Source organism: Diadema setosum, chromosome 21 (assembly GCF_964275005.1).
Source record: "Diadema setosum chromosome 21, eeDiaSeto1, whole genome shotgun sequence".
NCBI classification, from domain to species: Eukaryota; Metazoa; Echinodermata; class Echinoidea; order Diadematoida; family Diadematidae; genus Diadema; species Diadema setosum.
Window position 1 is genome coordinate 22,126,844 of NC_092705.1, and position 18,604 is coordinate 22,145,447.

The following is an 18,604-nucleotide window of genomic DNA, read 5'->3' on the forward strand; positions in this document are numbered from 1 at the left end:
ACCGTTATTATGAAAAAGTGGACCTTTCAGAATTTGGGGGGGGGGGGTGCGTACGCACCCGACGCACCCCCCCCCCCCCCCCCCCCCCCTGGCTACGGGCCTGCTCAGGGTCTGCCCTATTAAGAAGACATGCATGCAACAATGATTTTGATTGGCCAGTGACAATCAGTTGCAAACGCAAAGTTTCTAGCAACGGGGCCCTGGCGCACACTATCTTTTGCTGGAATATCTGGAATTGTCAATCAGGGAAGTGTAGCAAGTAGGCCTATGTGGAAGGAGACAAAGGAGGAGGATGTGGGAGGGGATAAGCCTTATTCCACCTCCTATCAACACGAGGGAGACTAATTGCAGTTCAACGTTCTGGTGCACACATTTTGTTGCATTTGGAACACTGTCAATGTTCAAAGTGTGGCCACAGAGTGGGGGGGGGGGGGTGGATGATTAATGATAGTCATCATCACAACAATCACGATTACAAACCCTTAACCGGACTGACGCAACAGTTTGGGGGTGGGGGCTTGGGAGCTTGGTGGGGGCTGCCCCCTTTATTTTATCTATTTATTTATCTTTTTTGGCAGAAGAGAAAGGGATTGAATGTTTGCATCCCCGACATTTTTTTTTTTTGCATTAAATATAAGATGGGAGGGAAGTGGCAGCAAAAAATGTGAAGACTCTTCGTTCCTTTTTTGTTCTTTTTTTTTTTTTTTTTTGCTTGTCAGCTGACTTTCGGTAGAAAATTGCACGTCAAAAATATCAAGACCTTTTTGTTGCTGTTTCGCTTTTCTTTTTAAACGTTTTCGTTTTGAAAAACGATTTTGACACCGCGACCTCACTTTTAAAAACATAGCCTCGCCCTGCATAATGCAAAAATGAAATCAATAAAATAGTAATGTGATATTCATTTCTGTGTATGTAATAATTTCCTTATACCTCCTGCGTTTCTAAATTTTATTGATTTAAGTCAATTAAAGCAATCATCCCGAGGGGCATTGTTCAGTTTAATCGATGGTGGGTGGGCCAAAACATAAAAAAAAAAAAAAAAAAAATCTGTGCGAGAGAGCGGACTGACCGATCGGAGGGCGAAGGGAATGGAAGGGACAAGGGAGTCCATCCGTTTTCACGATTGGGGGAGGGGAACTTAGAGTTGAAATATGTGTACGAGGGTGTGGGAGAGGGGCCTCCCACGCTAGGAAGATATTGTATTTTTAGACCTGAAATTCAGCGATCTGGTGTACACTTTTGGTGAAATGTTGGATTTTTTTCTATGAAAAAGTAAGAAAAAGAAATATTCACAGATAATTGAATGACGTGCTTAAAGGGACTGTACAGTTCTGGTTGAGGTGGGGATTCATGTTTTGAACATTCCTAAGTGAGATAATGAAAACCCTCTTTTGAAATATGAAAGAGCATGTAATTTTAAGAAGGATTCAACGTTTATTTGATGAAAATTGGTTTTCAAATGGCTGAGATATCCCAAAAAGTGCTAATAATAAAAGGTAACATGCCACAACTTTATTAGGATCTCTTTGTTTCACCTTGTTTTTGGATATCTCAGCCATTTCAAAACCGATTTTCATCCAATAAACTTTTGATACCCCTTAGAACTGCATGCTCTTTGACATCTCATAGAGTGGTTTCTGAATAATTATTATCTCTCAAAACGTTAAAAGCTAAATCCTCACCTCGACCAGAACTGTACACACCCTTTAATCTCGTATCTCGTACCAGGGAAGTGACACCTCCCTGCTCGTACCGGCCTACTAATGATACGTGGAAGTTGTCAGGGGAAGGGGGACGGTGTGGGGATTAGGGGGTATAGCCCCCTCCCTAACGGAACCTTTGCATTTTACGATTGACATAGAATGATGCGCACTTTTTTGGAATCATTCGGAAAATAATATTGTCAATCCCAAAAGTACTCACAGAGTATAAATCAATGGATAACCGACAGCGATAGAGCGGGGGAATGGTAAATTAAACGAGGATTAGGGAACTTTTACATTCAATAGAATTGAAGTCATGGATCTGATGCAAACTTAAATGAATGAAACATTTTGGAATCTGTCAATCTAAATGTGCAAGGAAAAGGACTGAAGTGTAGCGGGGGAGGATGAGAGGGGGATACCCCCCGGCCCACGCTGGAGAGATTTTGCTATTTTAGAATTGAAATTTAACGATCTGATGCACATTTTGAGTGAAATATTGAAAAATTATAATCTTAATAAGAGGTTGAAAGGGAGCGGCTTCATGCACATGCTTACAGTAGGGCCCTATACACGCAATTTTTCACCCCCCCCCCCCCGCCTTCCATATCCCCGGTCCAAATCTTGGGGGGGGGGGGGGGGGAGGGCGACTGCCTCCATTCCCCCCCCCCCCCCTTGGCTACGCCGGTGCCTTTATATAATAGTCAAATAATTCACTCTACTTGTCAAGTATTCAGTTAAATAAAGAACCTATAATGTATAACTCTGAATCAATGTTGTGTATTGCCATAATTTTATTATGGATGTTTCAATCATGAAAATCCAAATACGCAGAATTCCAGTTTATATCGAAGCTAAATGCAGTGTTGAATAACAGTCCCTGTTATGCATGTCTTGCCTGAATGATCCGGGGAAAGTTGTGAAAGCTCTCTAGAGAACTTTTGATCGAATTAAATAATGTTATAGTCATGATGATAAGCTGTGATATTATTACCTGCTAAAGGTCTGGGTTTTTTTTTGTGTTCCTAAATATAAATATTTTTCTTTTAAAGAAAATGGCGAGAAATCAAAGTGAACGTGTATTGTGTCTAAGAAACGTATGTAATTAGAAATTTTAACCTACAAGAGGTACCCGTAAGAATATGTTTTAACTCCTTTTTTGTCATGTCAAACCTTTATCTTTAAAATATGATATGCCTTATAAGAATTGTAGCATGATTTTCAAGCGAGGTTATAGCATTGCTACAAAAATTTAACATTTAAGCGAACATGTGAAGTTGACAAAAATTCTTGCCATTTTCCTAAAGAGAGAAAAAAAAAACCTTCATATTTACAGAGAAAATAATATGATATAACAGTGGATTCTTTTGACTAGTTTTCACTCCAGAAATGTATAATTTCATTCACATAAAGAAGTAATGATTTGAAAGTAAGAGCGCTGAAAAGGCCTATAATAAAATTAAAAAAAAAAAATCCTAGGCTCACAAGCCTGCCAGACGTCTTCTGACCACTGGAAGTAGATCGATTTCAGTGCTTCCGACCCAGGTTCGATTATCCCCGCTCACCGCTAGAGAGCAGCAGCCACTTGCGTTTCACCAGCGGCCGTGTAAAATCGGGAGAGTTGACCATCAAAGTGTACGATGGCGAGATCGAGAGTAGATTCTCTTCGTTTGGCGCACTTCTACGCTCTTTGGTGGACACAGCTGATCATGATCTTGACATCTAACGTTAGGTGCTAGTAGATAAAGGCGTCTGTATTTCACCTCAACCTCTGCCCAGTTAACTTAGCTACTGCACATGTAAGTACCCAAATCTGACTGGATAGCTGGAGATGATTTTTGTGTTTTGTTTATTATCAGTTTGTTATATTAAATGTGTTTTGACCAGTTTTCGTCCATTAGAACTGAGAAGACACCACATTATAGTCAACGCGTGGGACTACCCACCTGTATTACTTCGGTAGCTCCATCATCCATGCTCCTGAATATTTCCGTGTAACATTTTTGTTGTTAGGACTTGGCTTAGTGTTACAGGCCTATAGAAAGTAGCGTTTGAACAGGATGTTTATGTCACGTCAGAGACTGAATGAAAAAAAGAAAATACTAGTATATTGGTTGTACCCGACAAACGTACAACTGTAACTAAATTGTAATGTGGACCGATGTGATGACGTGATGTAGGATACTTAATACCGTAGGCCCTATGTACTAGGAATGGAACTGACTACGGGACCTAGTGTTGTTGAAGCTTCCTTAATTAAATCTATGTTAGATTCTGATAATTTCAAAGATTTACATTTATTGGATACATAGTCATTCATTGGAGCGGGGAGAAATTCAAAACCTCTGCTCCTCAACGCACATATATATAAAGCAACGAAGTTGAAGTTAAATTCTATTAATTATGTTGAGACCGAAATACTACACAAGTCCTCTTTTTAGGTAAAACTAAAATACTTCCGTATCAAATGTGACGTGATGTGACGTGTCGTGACGTGACGTGACGTGACTCATGGTCCCTGCTCCTGCTATAATCAAATCTTTTTTTCTTTTTTTTCTTTTTTTTTTTACTTCTCTTTTTCTTTCTTTCTTTCTTTCTTCCTCTCTCTCTCTCTCTCTTTGTTGTTATTGTTTTTGTTGTAAGGGTCTTTAATTTTGTTATTATAACTAAGGCTTTTCTAACGTAAAGAATACAGCTTCATTTATGGCTTTAATACTAAAGGAGGTGATGCCTGATGGGCAATCAAATAGCTAAGTTCATTTTTGTACATTACAATTTTACTAATGTTTCCTTCTATTGATGATTGTAGCAAAGGGAAAGGTAATCCAATATAATTGAGTAACTGTTGTGATAAGAGTTCCTCTTTGCTCTTGTACCCCCTGCAACCCACCCCCATGCAGCACCCCCCCCCCCCCCCAAAAAAAAAGAAGAAGAAAAGAGGCAAAAAAACAAGACAAAACAAAAACCTCTCTTGTTAGATCTGTATGATATGTATTTACAATGTAAGTATAATTTAGACCCACGTACACAAACAGTCTATTTTACATCATGCATGGCTGGAAATGCTTGTAATACTTCAAACCATGTGGTTCTTATTATGGTGAAAAAGTAAAAAATATGCCTTGGTCTATGCTGCATTCTGGATGCCTGGGTTAAGGATTGAGTAAATGATATTTCTTTATGATGCTCCCCCTGAAATGCCAAGTGTCAATTTTATTCGACCTGATCAAAAGTGTTGCCCTCATTTGGAATGTTGGAATTAACCTAATATTATGCACAATGTAGTTCTTTTTTTTTTTTGGGGGGGGGGGGCTACTAAAGTAACTCTTTTCCAAGAAAGAATATTTTTATATCACATGTTTGCAACAATAACATGCTCATGTCATCCCTCTTCCCTTTCAGTCATATGCACAGACAGGACGGTGGAGGTGTTGTCATAGTAACCATGAAGAGGGCATCCAGCGGAGGGGATGGTTGTCCAGTCAAGAAGAAAGGTCACTGGAGTCTCGGCCTACTGGACTCCATGAATGACCCTGCTCTACAGATCTTCTCAGACGAAGAGGTTGTGGTCATCAAAGACAAATATCCAAAGGTACTGGTCAGTAGTGGGTGTGTATGACAGTGTACAGTCACTGCTTCAGCTTGTGGTGTCTTTGTTATATTAATGGTTAAACTTTGATATAAACTTAGCTGTAAAATGTTTTGCAAATAAGTCAAGGAGCATTCCATGCATTTTATTATTATCATTGATATTATGATTATTATTATTATGCTGCCTTCATCAAAAGATCCTTGAAAAAAATATTGTCATAATATCACTGGAAAATATCACTGGAATTTGTGAGAAAAATCGAAAAGCATTTATTAATTGTGTCTTGGCAAAGCAGGAATCAACTTTGAGCCAGCAGCTGCCAAAAGACCATTAAGACTGAAAAAAAAAAAAAAAAAATATGACAAAAGATGGCAATGATGTACTGTTGCTTTAGTCTGTTGCCAGTAGGTATACAAACGCTGCACACTGGCACTGGTCTAATGGTCCAGGACTATTGGACCAGAAACTTTTTTTCAGGAAAGGACCAGTAAAAGATTGAAAAACTGGGTTCTTACTGGTCCAACAGACAGTGGGACCAGTAGTCCCACAAGGGACTAGGACAAATGGGTTAGTGTGCAGCCCTGGGTATACTCCATTATTCCATGCATCAACTACTGTAAAATGAGGAATGTTTGTGTGCATTTTAATTTTGCAAATTTCGCAAGAGCAAAGATTCACGAAATCAAAATGCATGCGAAAGTTCTTGTCTGCACTATACGCATTGAATGTTAGAAAAATACAGTTCGTTCCAAGTCGCGAAAATTTCAAGCCACAAAAATATTGTTTTACAGTAGTTTGTCTATACAATTTTACTATGTTTGTTTCCCTTCAAAGATGCAAAATTATGTACATGCATTTTGAATGAATTTGTGGGTTTTTTTTTTTTTCCGGGTGGGGGGAGTTGCAAAATTTGAGTTACGTTGTAGGTGTGTAATTTTCACATTTTTTGAAGTAAGCAACTAGATTTTGGTATTGTTTCTTTTTTCTTCTTTTTTTTTTTTAGTGTGCATTGACTTGCATAGTTTGACAGCCCTAGGCAAAGCCACAAATGACTACTGTAAAACAATCAATGTTCGCATGCATTTTAATTTCGCGAATTTTGTGAGCGCCAAGATTCACGAAATTTAAATGCACACAAAATTTCAGTCTACACTGTACATGCATGCATTGAACGCCAGTGGCAATTCGCGAAAATTTCATGCCACAAAAAAGGCAGTTGCCTCCAATTCACAATTCATGTGCCGCGAATATAATGTTTTACAGTATTTGGTGGCAAGGGATTCGTAAATTAGAGAATTAGAGGGTAGGCCCTGCCTGGGACTGGTGGGTAGGCGTAGGGTTGGAAATGGATGTTCCAGGATTGATAAACTGGATGGATTTGACCATCAAAGATCTCTTTACAACAAGAAGAAATAGGGTTTGAGGGATTGTAGAGTTGACAATGCCGTGTTTACATTCACTTTGTTTGCAGGCTCGTCACCATTTTCTCGTGCTGCCCCGGAAGAAGATAAGCAGTCTTAAGGCCCTCAAGTCTGAAGATCTACCCCTCCTCAAGCACATGCATCGAGTTGGCAAGACGATCATCACAGAGTGAGGCAGCGCCCCCCCCCCCCCAAAAAAAAAAAAAAAGAAAAGAAAAGAAAAGTAAAGAAATAAAAAGAAACAAATGACTCGCGGAACAGCCCTAAATCAGAAATCGCGCCGAAGCCTTTTCTTTTTTTTTTCTATTCTTTTTTTTGCTTGTCAAGTGATGGACCCTGGAAGTGGCATGAGAAACGAAAAGATTGCACGGGGGAGCCTTTTTTTTTTCTTTTTTTTTTTCTTTGCTTCTCAGCTGATTGAACCCAGAAGTGGTCCAATTTTTCTCATTCTGAACCCCCCATAAAAATCCTAGTTATGGGCATGTGAGGCATGACACTTTTGACTTGGCAGCAAAACTTGCTCTTTTCACCTCGGCTGAGATGACTTATTTCCCAAGAAAATGTATAATACAAAATGTACAACAAATGCTGAAGTGATCAAAAGATTTGTGTGTGTGTGTGTGTGTGTGTGTGTTTGACAAGAATTCATTTTGTAATCTAATGTTTCTGTAGGAAGCTTTGCAGTGTTGTCTTGACTATACACTCTTTGTTGAAAGGGTGGTTGATGTTTTGAAAACTTGCATTATGAAAATGTGAAATATTACACATGCGCGTTGTTGATTTTTTTCTCTCTTCTTTTTTGTATGGATTTATTCAGCTCTACAGGTGAGAAGAAACTGGATTTCAAGCTTGGCTATCATGCTATTCCTAGTATGAGGTGAGAGCAAGTATAAACTATGATTATGGTCGTTAGTGTTGTTCTTTTTCTTTGTCCTTCCTGCCTTATCCTTGTCATCTTCTGTTTCTACTTCCACCTCCTTTTCATCCTCCTCTTCGTCATCAATTTTTTTTTCTCTTTCTTTCTTTCTTGTTTCTCACAATGTGTCATTCCTGAGGATCTCAAAAGAATCTGACTTGTTGAACAATGGACATTGAGAAATTACTTAAAAACTTAAAGCTATGATTTCTTGATGACCACACAGATAAATGAAGTGATGCAAGTGGGAGGTAACATGTTCAACCCTGGAAATAATAAGAGAAAAGACCAATAACTTGCTCATAAGTCCTCATTAGGCGGAGCAAATCATTTGGGTTCTCGCAAAACGGTCACTGTTACTCCTTTTAATATGTGAAACATGATTATAGCAGTATTGCTGCGCTCTTAACTGGAGAAGTGTCTTTTTGACCTCTGCCAAGGAGGTTATGTTTTTATAGGCATTGGCTTGTTTTTCTTGTTTATTTGTCAGTTTGCAAGATAACTCAAAAAGTTGCCGACAGATTTTGATGAAACTTCGATGAAATGTTGATAATGGTACAAAGAGCAGATGATTAAATTGTGGTAGTGATTGAAGAAATTTTATGAATTTTTGAAGGACATTTTTATCTTTTGGCAAATAGGGTCAATGAACTTAGGAGTTCAAGCAGCGCATACTTGAGGTTTGCATACACGCACTGAAGCTCATGCTCTGCTCAAGGCGCCGCGCAGCATGCAGGAAGCTGATGAGGTAAACAAAGACTTCTTTATCATTTGGGAAATTGAGCGATTTTCAGCATGCGTGTATTGGTGAAAATGAGCTGCTTGGCGGAGGTCTTTGCTCTCCTCGTTGGCCATGGGGTTGAAGGTCAAATGTCAAGTGAAAATTCTAGAATTTAATTCTTTTCTCCACATCTTGGAAATGGCTCAAGGTATCTTCATGAAACTTAATGCATATGCTTGTACTGCCTGACAATGATTCTTTTGAAAATGTTGGGTTCATGGGGGTCAAAAGTCAGGTTAAAATGCTAAAATTCTACTATTTAGTGCTAGAATTACACAATTTTTTCATACCTCGCAAATTACTCAATGCATAGACTTAAATAAACTACAGTTCGACCTCGATTATCCGGCCATGTCGGGACTAGCGCTCATCCGGATAAGCGAATTGGCCGGATATGGGAGACACAATGTTAATGTAGCTGCCGTCCAAGCTGCTGTCCCAGTGCACTGGCAGCTAGGCAGGTAGCGTACCCCGCAAACGGTGGTGTAATCTATGCTAGCCTGTGCAAAATTGTAGTCCCGTCTTCACAAAAATAAAGTATACCTTAATGTGAAAATCATACGTTTTAGCTTGTTAGATATTGAGAAACCTATCATGCATATCTCATGAAATTAGTGAAATAGATCCATGAAAAGATGTTAAAGTCACTGTTTTTTCTCAATTTTTGGATGAAAAAAAAAAAGTCCTTCACTGCGTGAATGCGTCCGGATAATAGAGATTTGCGGATAAAAGGAGGCCGGATAATCGAGGTCGAACTGTATGTATAAACATACATTGCTGTACAGTGATTTTGTTGGGAAAGATTTGGGCCATGGGTCAATGGTCAAGTGAAAATGTTAAAAATTAACGTTTTCCTCATACTTTGAAAATCTATTACTCAAAGTATTGTCATGAAAATTGGGTGTTACCTGTTATTACCTGTAGTGATTATTTTACGAAAGTTGTAGGCCAGGGGTCAAAGGGCAAGAATCAAAAGTCTAGTGAAAATTCTCAAATTCCTGATTACTTGCTTCTCTGAAACAAGTTTGCCATCCAAATGAAATCTGGTTCAAGGAATGTATAGTGCCACCAAACTTTCAAACATGTCGTTTCTTTTTCGTGCCAGTCATATGAAACTGTTAACACACATTGTCGAGATACCCTATAGACCTGTTGGAAGAATAATGTGAGATGGCAGAGGCATACCTGTCACCATATTGACATGTCTAGTTTGAAAATGTTGTTTCTTTCTTGTTTCTTCACCACAACAGCCACTTGCACCTGCACGCAATATCCCAAGACTTTGATTCACCGTGCCTGAAGACAAAGAAACACTGGAACTCCTTTACTACTGATTACTTTGTAGAATCAGGGGGTAAGTTGGTCTAGCTTTTCCCTGGGTAGAAATATACTTGTCCAAACTAGCTGTCTTTGTTGTCATATATGCAACACAAATGTATCCCTTGGGCCGACATGAAATCCCCCCTGTATGTCATTTCCAAGGTTCGAAATTGGCAATGGTCCGCTGGCCATTGGCCACCCAAAATCACGTCGGACTAGCTAAAAATCATAAAATTCTGAAGTTACTAGTCCATCTGGCTAGCCAAAATATTGCTTCAGTGTCAAAATTGATTCTAAGTAGTCCGCCTGGCTAGTTAAAAAAAAAAAAAGTTAAGTGCAACCCCTGATTTCATTACAGGGATGGAACCTCATTCATGTGGGATCTAGGAGTGAAAACATTGTAGCCAAAATCAAAAGATGGCCAGATTTTGCCATAGCACGCTTCCATGGCAATCTGAGTGAAATCCAGTGAGAAGTGTAGACAATAGAATGTATACAAGAAATGTATTTTTGCAGCTAGTATACATTTGAACACAGGGGGCTGCATCACCAAAAACTGTACCAATCTAGACTGACCCACATTGACCAACCAAATGCCGTTCTATCTCACATTGATGGACATGATGTACCGATACTCTACAGATGAACAAGCTATGTATTGGTTTGTTGGAGATTTCCTAGGCGTGGATTGCTAGTTAAAAACTAGTCAGTCTTGAGTCTAATACACATTTGGATCTCAAAGAAATAGATCACAATTTGACCTGGGGTTCTTGGAAAAGTCTGTGATTGTTGATTGCTCATTGGCTCACTCAACGGAAAAGATCATCTATAAGAAATTTTTACAATACCCTCATTTCTGCTGCCTAAAATGCAGAGTGCTGGTTGAAAGGTACATGGCACCTTCTAACATAACATATGACATTGATTGGTATGATACACGTATAGTCAAGCATAGCTTTGACTATTCCTTATTGACTACCGGTATACATGTATAGCACCATTTTCACATGACATTGTCTTTTTCATCTCTCTGCAAAATGGCATGAAATGATATCTTCACAGAGATTACTTGCAAGTCGTGGATTTATGACCCTTTAATCACAGAACCCTAAAAATATATTTTTAAAATCTTGTGACCAATGATGAGGTTGTGAAAGGAGATTTTCAACTTGCTCAAAAATGGCATGCAAGTAGACATCAAATTGGATGCTCCTGACACATGAGAATATATGGGGGTGAACATGTGAGAATTTTTGATTTGAGAAAAGAGACTTTGACATTTTTGGATGGTACAAGTGTACAGGAAGTTAGTTTTTGATGTGTGTGAAAGAAGTGGATTTAAAGCTCTGAGGTAGGCCCTGTCTGTAGTAAAGGGAGTATCAGATTATTATAAGACTTGATAAACTCATCAACAACATTATAGCCATGATCATGTCAAAGCATTCAATCCATTTACTGACTGTTAAAGGAATGGTACAGTTTTGGTTGAGATGGGGCTTGAGGTTTCTAGCTTTTTTGATGATGATTTTTTTGAAATAATGAAACCTCTTATTAGATATGAAAGAGCAGTTATGATTTTCAGAGGAATTCAAAGTTTATTTGATGAAAATTGGTTTTGAAATAGCTGAGATATCCCAGACAAAGCAATCCTGGGAAAAGGTGGGACCTACCTTTTATTAGGAGCACTTTGTTTTACTTTGTTTTTGGATATCTCGGCCATTACAAAACCGATTTTCATCAAATGTAAATTGAATTCCATTTAAAATTTTATGCTTTTTAGCATTTCATAAAGTGGCTTCTAAGTATCTCGCAAAAAAAAAAGTAAAAAAAAGTTAAAAGCTGAATTATCACATCAACCAATGCTATACTATCCCTGGGATAGGACATAAAATGGAGGTCCCATGTATGAGAGAGTAACAACTCATGCACGTAAAAGATCCTGCTTCATTCATTCATCGCAAAGAGCAGGGTGTTTAACCCGGTGAAGTGGTCCCACCTCACATCCAACTGGATCCCATGGAAGACCAGCTTAACGTAGCTGAATATGAGCTATCCAGCCATCTTCTCAGATGGAAAAGAACAAACAATGAAACAAACAAACAAACCCATCCCTTTAATTAAGTTTGTGAGGGTTTTCGTTCACACTTTGCCAAGTTGACAGATATATGTATTTCAAGCCAACTGGGAAATCAACCAACGTGACCAACATGCAGCTGTCATAGAGTATGGTTTGATATATTTGTACATTGTACTGTATTCTACTTTATGCAGAAATAATGGAGCAGCTGGAGAAAGAAGGCCGAGTTGACACGTCGGGCAAGAAAGGAGAAGAACTTCTAAAATCATCTCTTAGGTAAGACCAAAGTTACGTGAAGTTTTAGCATGAAAGTGTTTAAGTGACAAACTAGCCTATAATCTAGGCAGAGGATGCTGCTATTGTATTTGCTGTTACGCTATATGTCTGATGTGACAGGACTCTTTGCTAACCATACATCTAAGACAAACAGTGGAAGTAATTGTTTCCTTATTATCAGCTATGAATCGGCCGTTTTTGTATGAAAAACTGCCACCGATTCATAGTCGATAATAAGAAAAGAACGACTATTAAAGGTATTAGCCCACATTTGTAAACCTGCAGCAATTGGTCTCATAGTCAGCATGGAGTTTGGGTATGATTGCAGTAACACCTGTGCAAAATTTCGTTCCAATTAGTCCATTACTTTCATAAAAATAAATGAAAATGCACCGTAATCCGTATGCATGCGTATAACGCTCGCTAGCTCCGGTCCACGTACGTGTTACATGTACAATGTACGTAGCTATAGCCCGAGCTCGTAATTCGATTTTGGGTCGGGTTGACCCGGTTTGAAAATTGATTTTAAAACGATGATTTTCTCTCTTTTATCGAATGGTATAGACAAAGAGCGACAGGTGAGGTATGTTACTGTTATAACTTGTACTTGAAGTCATATTGGACCTGTTTAATGCAGTTTTGATTTTCGTGGGTTTGCAAATGTGGGCTAGTACCTTTAAAAGCAAGACGAGTGGATACAGTGTAGGCCGTGAATGCTTCAGGCACATTCACTGTTTGTAGTCTCACCACATCAATTAGCAAAGACAATTGTCTTGCCACATCAGATATTTTAGCATAACAGTAAAGACTGTAGCTGTATCCTCCGCCTAGATTATAGGCAAGTGGCAAACAAGCCTTTTACTTCTAGTGATGTTTCTCTCTCTCTCTCTCTCTCTACCATGGCAAATTTATCACAACACTGCAGTCATTTTTTTTTTTTTTGCATTGTGACAAGTAGGTCATGACAATCAGGTCATTTCTTATACTGCAAGTATCTGATCATGACCTTTACCCTTGTCATTTACTATTGGATTTTTAAATTTTTCCAAACAAGTACATGTAGATTATTATGTTGCTACAAAACCAGTCAATACATGTACTTCTCCCAAACCAACTATATTACTGTGGAACAAGTAAGCTTACTTCCAGAGAGCTAAGACGAAAACATATTTTCTTTATTCAATGCTTTAAGATTGCAATGATAATCAGTTGGTGTTTCGTGTTGCTGGTTTTTTTTTATTACCCATGAAGCATTTCTGCCTGAAGACCTTTTTAGAATAAGACCTAAAGAGGAGAAAAAAGGGGGGTGGAGACTTTTGGATGCATGTATGAAGTTAACAGTTTTGTGGCCATGTAATGTCTGTGGCTCAGTGGTAGACAGAACTTACAGCAAAGGTTATAGATTTAGATTGCATGCTGGCTCCTGTTCTTTCTCTTTCCCTCTCTTTCACATTTTTCGGTCTCTTAATAAGTGCACACCCTTCTGCCAAATAATCCTTCTTTACTCAGTTTTGACTTTGATAGCTGAACAAGGTAGACTCTTCAGCTTAGAAATGGTATATTGTCAAATGTGAGAACTGGTACCAATCTAATGCACATTGTACTTGTAGTGATTTAAAAGTTCTAAGGGGAATACACTGTGTATTTAGAGATCTAATGATAAAATTCTTTTGACTGACGTGTTGCCTTATGTTTCCAAATTTTGAGAGGACATAGATAAAAGAAAGTTGTTAACATCTGTTTATGCAAGTGGAGGTGAAGTGCATGTATATGATGGATTCCTTACTGCTCTCTTTAATATATGTGTTTGTTTATTTTTCTTCCCCTCCCCCCCCCCCCCCAACCAGGTGCCATATTTGCAAAGCAGACATGGCCAACATGCCAAAGCTCAAGGCACACATTGTCAAACACATCAAGACATGACAGAGGTACCCATTGCCAAACTTGACTCTCTCAGTCCCATAGGCAAGAATCTGTGTCGGTGTCAACACGGACCTTGCTTTTCAGCTCTCTGAGGAGTGAGGTAGATTGTGAGAACTATGTGGATGGTGACAGTTAAAGGTCCCATTTTCTTCTCTTTTTCTCTAAAATTATTCAATTTGCCAAGTCAAAGTAATGAATCATGGATCTACCATTTGTTGTTTTTCTGTAAAACTGTTACCTTAGTGCAGTATTTGCAATACATGTATGAGAGTCTCAAAGGAAAACATCAAAAAGTTGCCATCCCATGCAGAAGATTGTTTGTTAATGACCTCCATTGTTTTTCACCAAGTGGATGATATTACAAGTGATGTTAAAAAAATGGCATGGTTCATATTAATTGCGTGTATCATTTTCCAAATTGATTCATTTATTAAATTTTTTATCATCATCTGAGCAAAGAAATCAAGCAAGGGGAGGCAAGGAGAGCGTTGTCTTGTCTGTAAAGGTGGAGGAGGTGGAGCAATAGAGTTAACAATTCATCTCCACCTTGCCCTATAAAACAAGTGGACTGATTAGCAAGCGCACAATTAGACAGAAAGATCCGTCTGTCCGGAGGAGTCTTTTATTTTTTTTTGGGCGTTATCGCTCTCCTCCGTAGACAGACGGAAGGTTGTTCCATACCTCGCTGTATTGAAGCGCTTTTGTCTCATTGGATCTGGAGAATTGGGTGAGGTACCTCATCCTGCTCGATCGCGTCAAATTCACAGCCCTAGATCGGCAAATTTAAAGTTGTATAGCAAAATCAACATTTCAAGAATGCATTGCACTCACCAGGTGATTGAAATACCCAAGACTTGGTTGAAATTTTCATGACAAAAGACGCAACTACCAGCCCGTCGATACGGTCATAAGTATATCAGCTCTTCAACATATGAATCGCATTAGCCAATCACATGCGATGTACAGCTAGCGAACGGCGATGTTGCGATATGCATACAAATTTCTGCGATCTAACCTACAGTGTAGTTACTGTGAGTATTTCGATTGCACAATGTAAGAAAGTTACCCCAAATATTGCTGCATAAGGTGTCAAGTCATGTCAAACTTGTTTTTTGAATGTAAAAAAAAAGAGTTGTATGAAATTGGGTTTTTTGGTAACGTTTGGTCTGTGCGTGACCGCTGTTAGAGCATCAATACAGGAGCCAGTAGGATAGCCTCTGTGTAGGAGGGGATTCCGTGAAGCCAGACGCAGTCTCCGTGGAACATATCCCCGACGACCAGATACAGACTGATCTTTCGGTCAAGTGCACAATGTGCAGCAGATGCTGCTGCAATATGAGTTATAATTACAATAGATATGTCCTTTTTGCTTGGATGGGATTTGACTGCCAAATGAGCCAAAGTATTGCCGTGTTTATCATCTCGCTCATCACTGCAGAAGAAATTCTCGAATAAATGACTCTAATGTATCATTTGTGAGAGGTCTTCTGACTTTCCAGATATGAACTATGCTTTTGCCGAAATGTTTGTAGTCATACAGATATGTACAACCTACAGTACTTGTAATTCAATGGTCATGTGCTGAGGTGTTCAGAGTGAGGTAAAGCTAAAGAAGGAAAAAATGCCAAGAAATGGCGCAACTCTAACTGTAGAAGTGTGGATTCTACAGTCTGCATTATAAAATGTGAAAGAGCTCAAACTCATTGTGTTCAGTATGTCGTGAAATAAGAGTACTCAGTTTCCCATGTCTTTAAACTTGTGAGCTCGTACAGATTTGTTTCAACTCATTTTGTATCTGTGCCCTTTTGGTACATCAGTGTGCATCCAAGTACTTCTGCTTTCCCATGAAAACAGCGACACCTCGCTAGCAGCCATGAGATTTTTTATTTCTCTTGTACATAAGGATGGTCGGTCACAAAACAAAGCAAACAAACAATCAAAAAAAAATGGCTGATGTACTCGGATGGTGAGACCGACTGGTCAGTCACCGTGTTTGTTTTTTTTGTTGTTTTTTTTTTTTTCCGGCCTTGGCAGACAGGGTGATTGATAATTTAATGGTACAGTGCACTCTCATTGTAACTGGGCGTCGCCTGTTCAAGCATTTGCCTCTTGTGTATACTGTATTATGGTGTCATATTTCATTGCAATAAAATCTGACTTCATACAAGTTATTGGGATGTTGGATATCTTGCAATATCCAGCAGTATTGCTATACATTGTATAAATGATGATTAGATTGCTCATTAATGTCAAGTGACAAAGCTGACAAAGTGATAAAGTTATTGTATGTGCCATAGTCTGCAATGCATTCAGATCACGTGTAGTTTTAGATACTGTTCCTTTCGTGATGCTTAAAATCATACAGTGTTGTTTATTCATATTTGTTTTCTTACTTTTTTTTTGGGGGGGGGGGTGGTGGGTGGTGGTGTCTCACCAGCTTGGTAAGATCACATTCAACCTTTGAAAGTAAGAATGATTATGTAATTTGAGGGTGGACAGTTTGATTTTAAGCCGCTGTTGTAGATCCTAGTGTGAAAATGGAGAAACTTACACAGATAAGGCAACAACAACAACACAAAATTATTTATGCTTAATTTAGATCTTGACAGAAGTAGTACATTGTACTTCCCTACTGGTGTTCTCCTTATCAGAAACATTTCTATCACCCCCCCCCCCACATGTAGTTCATGTTATTTTGTGTTTTCTTATGATACATTGTTACTGCTACACCCTACAAATTTGCAAGAAAGATACAAAACATTTGTTCCTCATCCATCGTTTTGTGATAAGCAAGTATTAGTTATACATGTATTGTTATGTGTTAATTGCCAATAAATTGGTCAGTTTATTTTTTATTCTCTTTTGCTATACGTGTAGTCCTTTGTGCCAATGTTTACCACAGAAGACCAACTCCGTTCATCACTATTATGTACAGTACCTTTCTTGGTGCAAGTAAGCTTGAGCGACATGGGGATGAATGTCTATACAGTGTCACCGAAAGTGTGAGGCAATTCACAAAAAGACAGTCTAAACAAGATTTGATTGCTGGGGTACTCAGATCCTATAGTTAGATTTTTAGATATTTTTAATTCAATACTGTATCTTCAGTCATATTATTTCAACACTGAATTTGATGTTTAAGAATTGAAAAGAAAATACATCAACATGATGACAATTTGTAGAAAAATTAATTTTGAGAACAACATATTCTTTGAATGTGTGTGAATTGCAATGGATTCCAAATGGGCACTTCATAAAAGTACCAAAAAACAAACAAACAAACGTAACAGACAAAACAATTTCATTACTGTAGTCATTTTACTGACCCCAGTGAAATGTTGAGACCAAAGCATTGCTTAAAGAGAGAGAGATAATGTGGGTAATGACATTTTATCCAAGAGTGTATATTATATCAGGCAGGTTAGTAGGACTCGAATCCATGATCTCTTGCTTAGGAGCCTGGAGCCATAACCACGACACCACATTACTCCCACAGACCTGATTACTCTCCCAGTCTACAGAGTATTCCCAAACAGACCTATGTATAATGACAGACAGCACACGCAAACAAGATTTACTCTAACGTTTCTGTAGATAATGCTTTATTTGGAAGACGATCAACGTGGAAGAGCTACAAGTAAAAGTACTTGTATAATCACAGCGAAGAGGATTACCAGTCATACTACATTCTAAATTCAATCACATCACATGTTACGGAAACGAGTCAATCTACTTTGTAGGTGTAATTTTTTCTGACGGAAAATGATTCACAATAAATAATTATTTCATTAGAACAATACTTCATATTGAACTGGCAAAACATGGCAATATAAGAACAATGGAATGAAGGACATGGAACAGAACTACCAAAAAACAAACAAACAAACTAACATGGAGCACGTCTTTACTACATACAACAGTGAGGGTTTTTACAAAAAATACTCAGAAAGTCCAGTCTATAAAGTAACAGATTGTACGTCGCATTGCAGCTCTCGCATCTATCTTTTTTCATCTTTTTCTATAAATCTTTTTTTTTTTTTTGGATGGTCTGTAGACAGCATTAAATTTGCACAGAATAACCACAACGGCCAACATGAGTTAGAAAAAACAGGACGAACACACAATTCAAGAGACGGAAGGAAATAATATTTGCGCGCTCAGGTACACACGCACACATACCCAAAGAAGAAGATTACAAATTGTATAATAAGTAGCCTTCATTGAAGACTTACGTTTTTAACCAATAGGCAAGGAAAGGAAAAGAAAGGGTTATCACAAAAGTGCATTACAACTGGATTATTTTCAGCATTTAATACTCATTAGAGTGGTACTACAGTGCACCCCCGTTATAACGAAATTCCTGCTACAACGAAATAAAAATTAGGGCCGCAACCTTTTCCTCTGTATTATTATTATTATGTTGTTGTTGTTGTTGTTGTTGTTGTTGTTGTTGTTGTTGTTGTTGTTGTTGTTGTTGTTGTTGTTGTTGTTGTTGTTGTTGTTGTTGTTGTTGTTGTTGTTGTTGTTGTTGTTGTTGTTGTTGTTGTTGTTGTTGTTGTTGTTGTTGTTGTTGTTGTTGTTGTTGTTGTTGTTGT

General features: G+C 38.3%; 1 protein-coding gene across 1 annotated transcript; it reads left to right on the top strand.

Annotated features, from left to right (window-relative positions):
* The first annotated feature begins 3,377 nt into the window (after window positions 1–3,377).
* On the top strand, window positions 3,378–16,833 carry LOC140244156 (aprataxin-like). The gene is made up of 7 exons (XM_072323785.1): window positions 3,378–3,502; window positions 5,106–5,295; window positions 6,767–6,885; window positions 7,534–7,593; window positions 9,664–9,767; window positions 12,005–12,086; window positions 13,934–16,833. Exons 2-7 carry the CDS (start codon window positions 5,110–5,112, stop codon window positions 14,007–14,009), a joined length of 627 nt encoding a protein of 208 aa, XP_072179886.1. The 5' UTR covers window positions 3,378–3,502; window positions 5,106–5,109; the 3' UTR covers window positions 14,010–16,833.
* Window positions 16,834–18,604: the final 1,771 nt, after the last annotated feature.